The sequence below is a fragment of the Leiobunum rupestre genome, chromosome 11 (assembly GCF_980474605.1).
Source record: "Leiobunum rupestre chromosome 11, qqLeiRupe1.1.hap1, whole genome shotgun sequence".
NCBI lineage: Eukaryota > Metazoa > Arthropoda > Arachnida > Opiliones > Sclerosomatidae > Leiobunum > Leiobunum rupestre.
Genome location: NC_143394.1, coordinates 15,816,023 through 15,829,833, shown reverse-complemented (window position 1 = coordinate 15,829,833; position 13,811 = coordinate 15,816,023). Strand labels below are relative to the sequence as shown.

At 38.8% G+C, this 13,811-nt stretch overlaps 2 protein-coding genes across 2 annotated transcripts; both read right to left on the bottom strand.

Annotated features, from left to right (window-relative positions):
* Nucleotides 1–2,187: 2,187 nt before the first annotated feature.
* Nucleotides 2,188–6,929, bottom strand: LOC149921843 (putative ammonium transporter 3). Its single transcript, XM_090163873.1, has 7 exons — nucleotides 6,813–6,929; nucleotides 5,640–6,189; nucleotides 5,212–5,283; nucleotides 5,087–5,146; nucleotides 4,951–5,024; nucleotides 4,574–4,890; nucleotides 2,188–2,508 (listed from the first exon to the last, which is right to left on the bottom strand). Exons 1-7 carry the CDS (start codon nucleotides 6,913–6,915, stop codon nucleotides 2,188–2,190), a joined length of 1,497 nt encoding a protein of 498 aa, XP_090019999.1. The 5' UTR covers nucleotides 6,916–6,929.
* A 491-nt stretch (nucleotides 6,930–7,420) lies between these two features.
* Nucleotides 7,421–12,566, bottom strand: LOC149921842 (putative ammonium transporter 3). Its single transcript, XM_090163630.1, has 7 exons — nucleotides 12,397–12,566; nucleotides 11,477–11,548; nucleotides 11,359–11,418; nucleotides 9,836–9,912; nucleotides 9,565–9,775; nucleotides 7,836–7,941; nucleotides 7,421–7,775 (listed from the first exon to the last, which is right to left on the bottom strand). Exons 1-7 carry the CDS (start codon nucleotides 12,501–12,503, stop codon nucleotides 7,527–7,529), a joined length of 882 nt encoding a protein of 293 aa, XP_090019756.1. The 5' UTR covers nucleotides 12,504–12,566; the 3' UTR covers nucleotides 7,421–7,526.
* Between the last annotated feature and the right edge of the window lie 1,245 nt (nucleotides 12,567–13,811).

Below are 13,811 nucleotides of genomic sequence, written 5' to 3'. Positions count from 1 at the left end.
TGTGGTGGCTTGGCCGCTGAGAGCGAAATCCCCGACGGAAGAAAGCGCTTCCTCGCATCGCCGCTTTCCCTTCCGATCCGCGATAGATGACGTCACCGCTCCCTGCCTCTGCCCCAGGCCCCGAGCGGAAGATAAACAAAATACGATGCTGATATATCATGTATCAAGACTCCTCGGAGAGAATTTCCCCATCTCCTACAGAACAAACTACTTCGCCGTCATATATCGGTTGGATTAGGCTCGCTTCGTTTGTTTTTCAAAGAGAAAGCTCAGAAAGTGACAGTGATGGGCATTTTTTAAAAACTTCTCAGCTCACTAGCCGCTCTTCTCAAGAGTGATTTAGATAATGTCTATCTCTCATAACCGCTCACATCAAATGAGTTTACTGATCGCTCATCCTTTCAATTTTGCCAAGGAAAGTGACTGCTCTCTTATGAGCTCATTTTTGAATTGAATACTGCTAAATCTCTCTCGCGCTCAGCTCAAGGAAAATACAATAAATCAAACAGGTCAACGAATGTAGAAAACTGAATCATTTCTTTAAAAACCACTGAAAACCCAAACTAATTCCATCATATTACCTATATAATAAACAAAATAAATTCTAGAGATTCCATCATATTACCTATATATTAAAAAAAAAATTCTAGAGATTCCATCATATTACCTATATAATCAACAAAATAAAGTTTAGAGATCCCAAAATTTAGTTTTAGCACATTTTTATGAGAACATGTGAATTATTTGGTAGTAAAATGTGATTTAGCATCACCTTATATCAAAAGTTATTATGGGAAAGTCTTAATCAAGCCATTTGATGAGCAAAATATTAAAAAAAATCTCTTTCGTTTCCCTAATTACAATGATTTCGACAAACATTGTACGCGGTGAAAAAAAACTTTTTAGAGAATCTTAATTTTTTGAGTTACTTGGTTTAAGAAATAAGGTAGCGAATAATCGCAAACACGTTAATTTGAATAAATTTTAGACAAACCGAATTTTTCGAGTAACCTCGTTTTGGAAAAAAGATAGCGAAACGCGAAAGCATTAATTTGAATTAATTATTAGACTAACCGAATTTTTCGAGTGACCAGATTTCGGAAATAATAGTCAGAATAAAGTTATCAGTCCGAACAACGTTGCGAAGTATAACACAAGTGGCTGATCCGCTTTCAACCCACCCTTCAGATTCAAATATAACAATAGTGCGTACGCGGGTTGTGGGGTCCGGCGAATTGCTCAGAAATATCACTTAAAATCAAAATCTCTTAATGAAACCGTAATCGTTGTTTGAAAATGATCAGCACTAACCAAAAATATATTTTACAACCAAGTCGGTCTTAATTTAAAAGAATATATAGACTTAAAGTCGAAAACCGCCAAAAATAACTAAAATTTGCAAATGACCAGCTTGTGGGGCCACTAGCGCTATTTCAGTCGATTGACATATCATTGACCTGTTATAATTTAGTTATAAGTAGACACAATAATGACTAACCATTTCAGGATAATAGAAAGTGTGCTATTTATTTATACAAGTATAGAAAAAGGAGTAAAAGTTCAGGTACAGCAGAACGGATGCTGTAAATATTATAAATCGATACTAAAGTAGTTACTCATGTATTTATTCCCAACATGACCCTTCTAGACCCAATTGTTAGAGTTATGTAAGATTTGGCAGAAGGGTCACAAGGGTTCCGAGAAATCGCAGCGCGGCCATCTTTGTTTGTGTCAAGAGTCTTTTAAGATAAGTAAAAAAAATTAGTTTTGGTTCCGCCAGAATTGCGAACCGCTGCTCTAGGGTGTAAAGAAACTCCAAATATTTTCATCTAAAAATTATTTTAATATTATCAAGTACAAAGATGTCTTATGTTAAAATGGTCAGGCGGAACAAGACGTTTCAAACCTCACCATTTTGAGCAACTCACTTTGACCTCGAGTTATTTTTCCCAAATCCCAAACAGTTCTGAAAACCAAAAAATCAATACCTTACGCTGACTAACTATAGATATTTTTATTAATTCTCCTATTTGGTCACCTGTAAATGTTCTCACGAAATACATAATTACGTTACGAAACATGTTTCTAAATGTATCGATTGTAGAACATTAGAGGTATGCTTCACAATTCCAAATTTAAAACATCTTAGAAAACATGTTATTCATAGACTAGATGTACATGTAGTTCTTAAAGAATACAGCAATTATCGGGTCTGCGTGTGTACTCTCGCAGAAATCTCAAGGACGAAGGAGTCGTTCTCAGCGCTCCAGTTTTGGTCCTCTCAGCGTTGGAAGACTTGCGCCTCCAGCCGCCATCGTGGTACGGAGGATTGAATAGAAGTCCCGGGATCACGTCCAGATTAAGGGGCAGATCCATTCCTTGATTGTACATCTCGATTATCATTTCCTCGTAGTTGTAGCCTTCGTGACGTACTTTGTGTTGAACGAAATCCGCTCCCAGAACTTCTTCGGCGGGTCCAAGGCGTATTGGAATAAATATGTTGATGCCCTAAGAAAATGTTCACAGTTTTGTTTCAACGTGTCAAAATAGGTGGAAACTATTTGTCCGCCCTCAGCTGTTCGTAGCTACACCACTACAGTGACGGCGATCCCGTGGGGGCTCTGGGGCTCGAACCCCCATAGAGAAAAACCAACGAGGGCAGAGCCCCTACTGGAATAAAATTGAGGAAAAATAGCAATCAGGGAAAAATTTATAATCTCACTGCCTTTATTTGGGTCCGAATTCAGTCTTTTTACAGAAGTTATATTGAGATTGCAGATGCGAGTAGCATTAAGATGATATAACCGTAAAATTTATTTCGATAGATTCGTCCAAACCGAAAATCGACCCGTCGTGTACCCTATTGTATCTAAAATACCTTCGTAAAGTACGTGGCCAAGAAAGGCTTAATTATCTAGCCATGTACACAGATATTTTTCTAAAGATATAGACTTAACTTTTATTCATTGATGGATGAGGTATTAGAAAGAACACTTTAAAAAAATATAAATTTATAGTAATTAAAAGTTAGAGCTGTACATTTTTTTGCTTAAGTTTTAAGTATATGAATTTTTGGATTGAAAAATAATGGCCCTTGCCCCCCCCAGAAATGTTTTCCGATCGCCGTCGCTGCACCACTACCAACGTTTAACATTTAGTTCCATCAAAAGTGCGACTAGTATTCGCCTAATTAATAATTTTACCAATAGATTCTCCTATAAAATTTAATCTTTTAGCTTCCCCCCTTCGTCGGGATCACGGTACAAAATATTTTCCGTTCATCAGATACCAGATTCACCTGGCTAGCCAATAAACGAAGTACAATCCATGCTCAAGATAAATCAATTCAACTACGCTCTACTATAAACTATATTCCTTAAGGCTGGTATTTTCATACTAAAAAATTCCAAAAACGCCGTGCGCCGACGCAAAAACATTCCGTTAGGGCTAAAACAATTGGCGACGCTCCTCATGGCAACGTTATTTCTCTTTCGAAAACCTGCCCTTTTTTCGGTACCACTTTAAGCCCCAGTGGCCAATGCCATAGAAAGCTTTCGTGTCTAAGATCTGCGTATTAATACTTCCTACTTGCTGGATCGGTTGTATCGAAGCGTCTATTCCTATCATAGATATAGGAAAGTAAGTAAACGTATATAAAGGTCTAGATAAAATATTTCAAAGGGAGTGAATACAGAGGTGACAGCTAGCAGAAACGCGTAATTTCTGCAGGCTATCCTTATAAGGCGCTATCTATCGGTAAGAAAGCTCGTGCTATCGGTAAGAAAGCTCGTGCTATCATCGCGAGAGCCATTGTCTCCTGCTTAAAAATAATACTAAAAGTCACCAACAGATGGTGTCTAAAGACTACGGCCTGCGGAAAGGTCAAGCACTTACGAGGAGACTACCCGAGGTGATAATCACCGATTTGGTTGAAACTAGGTGGGTATGTAGACCTTATGGTAACCTGAAATTACACCAAGGGAAAAATTGCAATAGGCATTAGTTTTGCCATGGCAACCAAAAATGTTTTTGACAACACAGTCTGTATATTGTCCCATTGAAAATAACAATTGATCAATTTTGATCAAATTGACCAAAATTCCTCAAAATATCATAAAATTCATTTCATTTGTCAATTTTGATCTATTTTTTTTTGGTTTTGAAATTTGAATTTTTTTTAAATTTTCTTTATTTATTTATTTATTTTATTTATTTATTTATTTTTAAATTTTTAGAAGTGCTCAGATTCCCATGTTATTTTCAATGATAAAATATAGTAATATACATACTGTGTTGTCAAAAACATTTTCGGTTGCCATGGCAAAACTAATGCCTATTGCAATTTTTCCCTTGGTGAAATTTCATGTTACCATAAGGTCTACATACCCACCTAGTTTCAACCAAATCGGTTATTATCTCCTCGGGTAGTCTCCTCGTTAGTACTAAAATGCCACGTGCCTTCCTCGTTGTCTGCTAGGTGTCAATTCCGTATTTTATGTTAGGCTTAGACGCCCCGAAATTTATCTAGACCTTTATATACATTTCTTATATCTATGATTCCTATACAACTTACTTTCAAGACGATCCAAGTGGTGATAGTACTCCAGACAGCGATGCAAAAGCAACTAAATAATTGTACGCTCAGAAGGTACCAGCCACCTCCGCGAAATAAACCCATATTCCTTTTCTCCGGAGGTCTAAACTGGTCGGAGTCGACGAAGAGACCAACAGCGATCATTCCCCATAACCCAGCTCCACCGTGAACAGCCACAGCACCTAGCGGGTCGTCAATTCTCATGCGATCCAGAATAGGTTGCACCGTTAAGGCTGTTAGTGCTCCGACACCACCGACCAGAACTGCCTCCCATGGTTTGTAAAACGCACACCCTGCTGAAAATCAAATAAGATAGGTCATTTTAAACGTCACGAAATAATTAACCGATAGCTTACCGGCAATGGCAACCATGGCCCCAAGTATGGAGTTTACGATGTCGTTCACTTCGAAGGCTTTGTTTCGAAAATATCTAATATCATTTTGAGTGGATTAAATGACACTTTATCACCGAATATTTTTAGATAAACATACGAAACCAAAACCCCGATGACCCCTCCACCAACTGAAGCATTTATGGTAGTTACCGCCGCTCTAAATAATAAATAAATAATAAAAATACGTTTACATAAAGGAGTACAGCAGGACACAGAACATACCTGCCAACAAAATGCCATTTATCATTTGAAATACCGAAGGTACTGCCGCAGTTAAAAACCAACCAACCCCACCTGCTCAATGACATTGCAATCAGGACCTCAACTCATTTTAACATAAGTAAATGTTTCTCATAAGTGTGTTTAGAACGCCAGCACATTTTTGTTGGACTTCAGACAAAGTAAATAGTACATATACGTATACTTAGGCTCAACGTCATAGCAATCTCTTGCAGGGATTCAATCCAAGATTAGTGATTAACTGTTTATAAGTTTGTACTTTTACCGCTAGAGGCATTAAACTTTTTAGGTATGACGTCAATTCTACGTCACTTCACGAAATAGCCATCAGTAACTATTTCTACTAACTGTCACACTTATGGAACAAAATACTGAACTTATGGTTTTCATGGACTCATTGAAACACTTACCACAATGTAAACGTGCCAACAACCGCGTTGGTAGGGTTTCCCATCGGAAGTGACTCGATGCCATCGGCGTACCTTCTTAACCTCGGTTTCAGTAAGATGGCCGCCACCAACGCGGAGACCCCTCCGAGAAAGTGGACCCCCGATGACCCAGCGAAATCAATGGCGCCCATATGATTGAGAAAACCATGGTTTCCCCACAGCCAACCCGCTGGAATGCAGTAGGTAATTGTGTTCAAGAAGGAGAAAACGCAGTACGCGTTGAAGGTCATTCTCTCGGCCATGGAACCAGAGACGATGGTGGTAGCTGTTGTGGCGAAAGACAACTGAAATATATAGGCTGAGAAGACAATCCCCATGTTCTCGGAGTCGCTGTCCAAGAAGAAGGAACCAATACCACAGAAGATCGTCGTACCAGGACCATCGCCGTACTGCAGACCGTATCCGTACATCCAATAGGATAGGCCACCCAAACACACATCCACCGCGTTCTTCATCATAATATTGACTTCGTTCTTTTTAGCTACAGCACCCGACTCCAACAGACCAAATCCTACAATATATATCCTGGTTAGCCTACCAGTATGTAAGACCGATTTAATAAACATTTTTGAGCCCAGAAACAATTCTTAAAAATTTAAAGACCATTTTGAAAAAAAGAGCCTTCTATCGAGAGCAGAAGAAGAATTTTGTAATTAAAAATATTATTTTCCTACGTGTGTTTGGTAGAAGCGACTATCATTTTTTCCTAGTAATTTCAGTACATTTCAAATTCACACAACACCATCTAATGGCTAACTATCAAGGCTCAGACTTGTAACTTTTGGCATCCGACATTTTCATGTCGTTCACTTGAATGACCTCAGACTAATACACTATTTCTTCGAACTCAGAGCAACTGTTTAATACAGAAACCATCCTCAAATCTGTGGCGATCAAATTGTTCATTACAACGGTCCATTACCATGAATTTTTTTCACCCTTGTGAATATTCAATTATCATTAAATTTAAAAGCTAAACACAGAGTTTTACGTTTTATGGTATTCCAGTTGAACATTCATGTGTGAAATAAATACATGCTATTACTAAATTTGATGATCGATTGGTAAGGGTTCGGTAATCATAACAATGCGTTTTAAAATATTAAGCAACAATAAAATTAATCAAAATCTAACCTGTTTGCATGGTAAAAATCACAAAAGAAGCTGTTAAAATCCATGTTGCGTCGTCCGGAGTTACGGAAGCTAAAGGAAGCGTTGCATTTGTGATGTTCGACATCACGAAAATGACAAATATCTCCCCTTACGCGACCGAACGTGACAAAAATTACCAACGACTCCCTCTTTCCGCAAAGGGGTGCTTAATAAGACCAAAGCCGTTGTATGTGGTAGGTGTAATGTAATTACCAAATGTCATCTCGAATACGAAATTAATCCGCAATTTATACACTCGCTTCTGTTTATTTGTAATACAAGTCCGAAAATGACAACGGAAACTTCGCAACGGAACTAATGACAGAAAAATCAAATTTTTCGGCATTATTAAATTCCAATATACTCTTAAATTTTTGAAAAGAGATCTATCGCTAGTAGAGTTATATTTTTAAATACGTAAGTCCTTTAATTTAAGTAAAAACGCGAAAAATATAATGTCGCAGGGAAAATTTTACGGGGTAGCTCAACATAGTCAACTAAGTATATATATATAAACATTTTTGTTCTTAAATAAAATAGTGGTAGAAGTGTTTTTTTGTAATAAATCAGTACTTATTTCCTTCCCAACAAAAACTTTAAATTGGCGCCATCTAGTGGGAATAAAATAATTAAAATTGCACCTTTAATGGCTTCGCTACAAAAAAATGATTGTTTCCCTTTAGATGATTTGCGAACCTATTTGGTTAACACTCGTCGACTAAGATTGGCGGCGGTGTCACTAACTTTCTTCCTTCGTAAGTTAACTCGTACATTTTCTTTCATGATGTCGATAACCCCCTTCCTCTTCTTAACGAACTTTGACCTTTTCTGTACCGCGTCGATGACCCTGGCGTTTCCGTCGTGTTTCAAAGCGTGGTCAACATAGTCCGGTCCAAGTATCTCCTCCTCAATGGACATGCGAATACCAATCGTGTATTTCAACAACTGAAGATGGCGAAAATCTCTAATTAATGGTTGTCCTTCATAGAAGATAGGCGATCTTACTATGAGCAAAATGGCCGACACTAAGACACTCCACATGATCAGGCACCCTGCGCCCGCCGCTTGAGCGCCTAACATCTCCCATCCACCACCTTTGAAGAGAGCGTTCCTAAGGGTGGAAAAATTAACGAAGGTACCAGAAATTCATGAACCGAAATTATCAGCGACTGCATTTTTCGCTAGGCCGTAAGGAAAAGTTTAAAAGAGTGATTCCCAATTTTCAGTAACCATGGCCGTGGGGAAAATATTCGAGTGCATCACGGGTAGACTACTTCGCCACCAAGTGAGGGCGTACTGAAACTCTCATTGTGGGTAAGGAGATCCGAATATTCTGAGTGGAATGACATCAGACGAGTAAGTAGAGGGGTTGGTACATAGATAAAATAACTTCGTATATAGATAGGAAACTGCAATGGTACAAACTGACTCTCACGAGATTGCCCTGACATCTAGTGACTGCGCCAGTTGGCTGTGTTCTCAAGAGCGTAGATCGTATTGAGAAATTTGAGGTCGGAGTTTTGGGAATAAACGTATTTTGCAAGGAAAATGTCTTCAAATATACCAGAAATAGCGTTTAAAACAAACTTGAAATCTTTACTGAATGCTATTTCTTTAGTGCTTTTTTTTAAATTTGCTCTCAGTTCAAGGAAAAGTACTTTTAATACATATATCTCCCTTAAACCTTTGCAATTGGGATTGCGTTACACCAAGGTTCTAGTACGTACTTCGAGTAGTGCGAACTTCACCAAATAATATTATTCGGGTGCCGCCACCAGATGTCGGCCAAAATTCTGGCGTCACTTCTACAACATGAAGTTTCCTATCTATATACGAAGTTATTTTATCTATGGGTTGGTATCAGACCAGTAGATATCAAGCGAGTAAGTAGTGCGCATGACATCAGGGGAATACGTAAAGAGGCTGACATCAGGCGACTAAATGTAGGGGTTGACATCAGGCGAGCAAGAGAGTTTACGACATCGAGAAAGTACGTAGGGTGATGACAGCCGGTGAGCAAGTAGGCGAGAAAATAGGAAGGAAAGAAATAACTTCCCTTTAGTGTTAGAAGAACAAATCGATCTCACCCTCTGTACTGGCGACATCTTTAAATTCAACTATTAATTCGCCAAGCTGAATATTGTCGTCTGCTAAACGAAATATAGCGATCGTGAACCTGGAAGTTGAATCTCGAGTATATTATTACCAACCAAGGCAGTTGGGTCCTGATAACTTCGGTTTACTTATTGCTGATGGTACAATAATTGAATTGGGAATAATACTGCTAGAATTACAATTACGATTTCGGTTGCCATGGTTACGCGGGACCTGTTCTGATAAGACTGTACGAAATTCGTCTTTAAAATTAGGCGGTATAGCGCCTTCTATATTTTGTAAAGTTATATGGCTAAAATAAATAATGATTAGCTAACTCACCGTAACTTGAGTTAAAAAGGATCGTGTTGACAGAATAAAATTATTTTTAAACAACTTAAAGGTTTTTTTGTTACGAGTAATCGTACATTTCAATTTCGCATCAGATCCGCGAAAATATTCAATTGCAATATAGTTGCCACCACTAGAGACAGATGCCCCCACGGTAGAACGATAAAGTTGATAAAGTCTCCTTATTGAAGGAAATTGGTCCCGCGCTAGCCAGATTTAGTTGTACCTCTAGTTATTCCCAACTCAATGGGTACGATAAATGAACAGTAATATTTCCAGTTCCTCTAACCTGCCCCTGGTGTAGTCTCTCATGGAGTCCTTCTCCGGAAACAGTCCAATTGCCAGCAATCCCCAAAGACCACCAATTCCATGGACTGCGAAACAGTTAGTCGGATCGTCTATGTGCGCCCAATCCACGATTGGAATTACCAGCAGCACGATGAATGCGCCGATGCAGCCCACAAAAATCGCTTCCCAAGGACGAAAGATGGGAGCGCCGCCTACAATCAACCAGCGAGTGAAACCTCTCAATGTCGAAGGAACCTTTCTCGAGTAATTACCTGACACGGCAACTAAGGAAGCCATTACAGCGTCCATCAAAATTCCCACGTCGTGCAATCCTCGCTTCACTATGAAACTATTGGTCACATCTTGCGTTACCATAAGTTATGACAGAAGTATAAATACATCTTTAAGGAGTGGAGTGTCCATCAACATCTCAAAATGGAAAGTAACTTCGAAGGCTCCAAGGGCAGTGGCGTAACGACAATTTTTGGGCTCCCCCGCAGGATATCAAAAAAGCCCTTTATAAAAAACTATTTTTTTTATTTACACCATTTTTACAAGTTCTCTGAGGATATGTGCCAGATTTCTACATTCTTACCAATAGTTAAAGCATAATTTTTTTTATTATTTAAAAATTTAAATAAATTAAAAAATCAATACTTAAAACGAAAGGGACCCTATTTTGTGAAAATTTAATGGGCCCCCCGCGTTCGCGGGGTCTGCGGGTCCTTAGTTACGCCACTCTCCAATGGGTGTGTGAATTCGCTTACAAATCTTGGAAGTTATTATCAATGGCTGCGATCAACAACTAAAATCGTAAAATCACTTAATCGCTAATTTTATCATCCTTTACAATGCAGTCCATAGGTGGTTCCTTTTAACTTAACATTGCGTATATACTATTCCCCACCACCCTCCCCCTCGTTTTGAAATTTTTAATATTTAGGCTTAGTTTCTCTATTTGGTGTTGTAGTCGCGAGCCAGATTTCCCGCACGGTACTGACGAGTCCCAAATAGGACGAAACCGGTCTACCGTTGGAATTCCTGGCTATTTTATTTAATTTAATTTAGTTTTTCACTCGAAGATCTATTTGGTCCGAGTTTCGCGTCTTTTTGTTTGCTCGAAGACCTATCGGTACGAGCTATTAGTAAGTTTTTAATTTTCTTCAAATTTGTTTAGGGTTTAGCTTTACTATCCCGTTTCATAATGGACTAATCACTTAATCGCTAATATTATCATCCTAAATAATCCGATTGTTTATAGTGACATAAATGGTTGTTGAACGCCAAAACGCTCAAAACCCGTTTAAAATGAATCAATCAAAATGGCTGCAAGCAGGAATCTTCTACGTGCGCGTTCATCAATCATACTTTTATTAACCGGATCAGAAAAACCTGCTCGTGTAACAGGTTAATTTGATAGCTTTTCGATACCTATCGTGACGTCACAACCGGAAGAAGGAAAAATCGTTCAACAACTGTTACGGTTTTTCTGATGCATAATCGGGAATGAATCAGAAGCTTAGTTTGTAAAAGCAACTAGAGCCTACGAAGGTACGTGTTTCAAGTGAGATGTATAGGAAGATGCATACTTATCTCCATAATATATTATATACTTCTGGTAATAGATATTACTAATAATGTATTTATTTATCCTTAGGGAGAATCCGTGAACACCGTGGTCTAGATTTGAGCATGCTGGCAGACCATGAGGTGGATTGGGAACAACCCTAAGAATGGTCTTAACATTCTCCCGCAGTATAATTAAATGCATTCTTGATAATACATTGCCAGCTACCTATAAGCCATTCCAATGAATCCACCTCCCATAGAAGCCATGATTGTGGTAACTGCGGCTCTAATTACACAAATGTATCAAATTAATCTTCAAGGGCTTATGAGACAAAAAGTCATACCTTGATGAGAACTTCCATTTGTCATTAACTATACCAAATGTGCTTCCGGCGCTAAAACCAAGCCATCCCCACCTACGAATAAAACCTTAGTCAGATTAAAAAAGAATGAATTAAGATACCTAAAAACATGGAACTGCAAAGATTCTAAGTCCCATCCTAGCATACTTTGTACTTGTAGCTAAGTTCGTCAGCTAACACTCTCTCCCACAAATGATCGCCATCTGTGTTTACGGTTGGTTATTAAAGCTGACGAGCCTTTACTACGTAGAATGCGAAGATGATACCATAGGTTAATGCTACTGCTTCATATTCATAGGTACTGGAATTCAATCTTAGTTTAAAGGAGAACTGTCACCAAAACCAAAATTTACGAGGTTTTTTTTGTAGAAAGATAGAAAATATATTAATAATTATGTCCCTGAAATTTTATAGTTATTGGGAAAGTATTTAAAAAGTTACGCTACTTTTTCCGCAACCTACATCAAACGGGTTCAAAAATTCCAGAAATTGCGGTTGAACCTACGTGCAGCGCCAAAGGAATGAAGCGGCAAAAATTTGAGAAAGGGTGGCGTGTAAGGCATATTAAAAACACGATTAACTACAAACTACCAATATAACTAGGTTAAAAAGCCAAGGATAATTCCGACCAAAAAACGATAAAACCGGGGGATAATATTTCTTTCACGAGATGGCGCTGCAGGTAGGTTCAACCAAGCGGTTCTGAGATTCTCGAGTCGGGGGGGATAAAACACGAAATTTGGTTGCTAATAATAAATCAAATACTGGAAATATTAACATGAAATTTTTTGTATAACAATTTTCGGACGTCCTCTATCCATTTAAATGGGTTTTAACCAATTTTAGGGTGGTGACAGTTCTCCTTTAACAATAAAGATAGTAACTATTGCTAAGTAATTTACCATAACATGAAGAGACCCAACAAAGCGTTGGTGGGATTACCCATGGGCAAGGGTTCATTTCCCCGATCGTAACGGCCCGTTCTGGGTCCCAGAATCCAAGCACCCATCAGCCCACAAAATCCTCCGACCAGTTCGTTCAAACAAAAACATTGAATTAGGATCAATCAATTAGTCTACAGGTGGTTTTTTTTTCGCCTGTTCTCGGTTTTTTGAGCAAGTTAAAAAGTGTAGCCCTATGACGTCATTTTACTCCAATTCTATCTTGACGAAAAAAAACGAGTTGGAGTAAGAAGGGAGTAGTTAAAGGTTAAAGGTTATTTATAAAAAGCTTGCCCGTCATGTTTTCGTGAAACGAAATTTAAGCAGACGACAAAGCTAGATTACTCCCTCTACACCTCCTTTCAGCCGGGAGTAGTGGCTCACTCCTGTAATCCCAGGCGTCCGGGAGGCAGTGTTTGTGGATGGCCGTGTGAGGACGACCACTAATCCCCCAACGGGTGGTTGTCATACTTCCGCCACGGGTGTCCCAACCCTATCCCTAAGTATCCCCCCGTTGGCGTAGCCGTAACACATATCTCGCACCTGATTAGTCAAATGGACGAGCGGACTGAATTGTCCCACCCGTTACAATCGCTCATAACGAGCTTCTAAAAAAAAAAAACACCTCCTTTCGAGTAGGAGTAAAAAGTGTAACCTTAGAGCTCTGGAACAAGCGAACAAAATTCGGGACAGGGTAAATCTTACCCCGAGAACAGGCGAATAAAACGTCTTAGGGTTTACACTTTTCGTCCCCGGACAAGCGAAAAAAAAACCACCTTATAATTACTTTCTATAATTGTCAGTTTCTAATAGCTCAAATTAAAATGTTATGTTAAATGAAGGGGTCGTCCATACATCAATGGTTTCGTAACTTCGAAATGGTGGCCTAAATCGGAAAGATACCATACAACATTTTCGTCTTAAAATAATTTGTAGAACCCGTAGACGTTCGGTCCTACCACCATTTTGGGAACACCCTGTATATCCCAAAGGGTAAGCGCCTCTAGTGATAAAAATATGCAATTTGAAACAGATTATCACTAGCCTGGTAGCCAGGCCTACGCCTCGGTACGACTCACTATAGCAACGAGGCAAAGTGGGCCTATTAGGCCTAATATAACTTAAGCCCAGTTCACACTGTGCAATTAAATGGGACACTTAATTGTATCCCACTAATCGTAAGCAAGAAAATTGTATAGTGTGAACAGAAATATTGTAACAATAACGCCCACTTTTTCTGTTCACACTATACAATTTTCTTGCTTACAATTAGTTGGATACCATTGAATGGTCCAATTAAATGTATAGTGTGAACTGGGCTTTAGTCTAAAGTTCAACCAAAAAATGTGGTTATTCAAGAAATGGCTCCCAGGCAA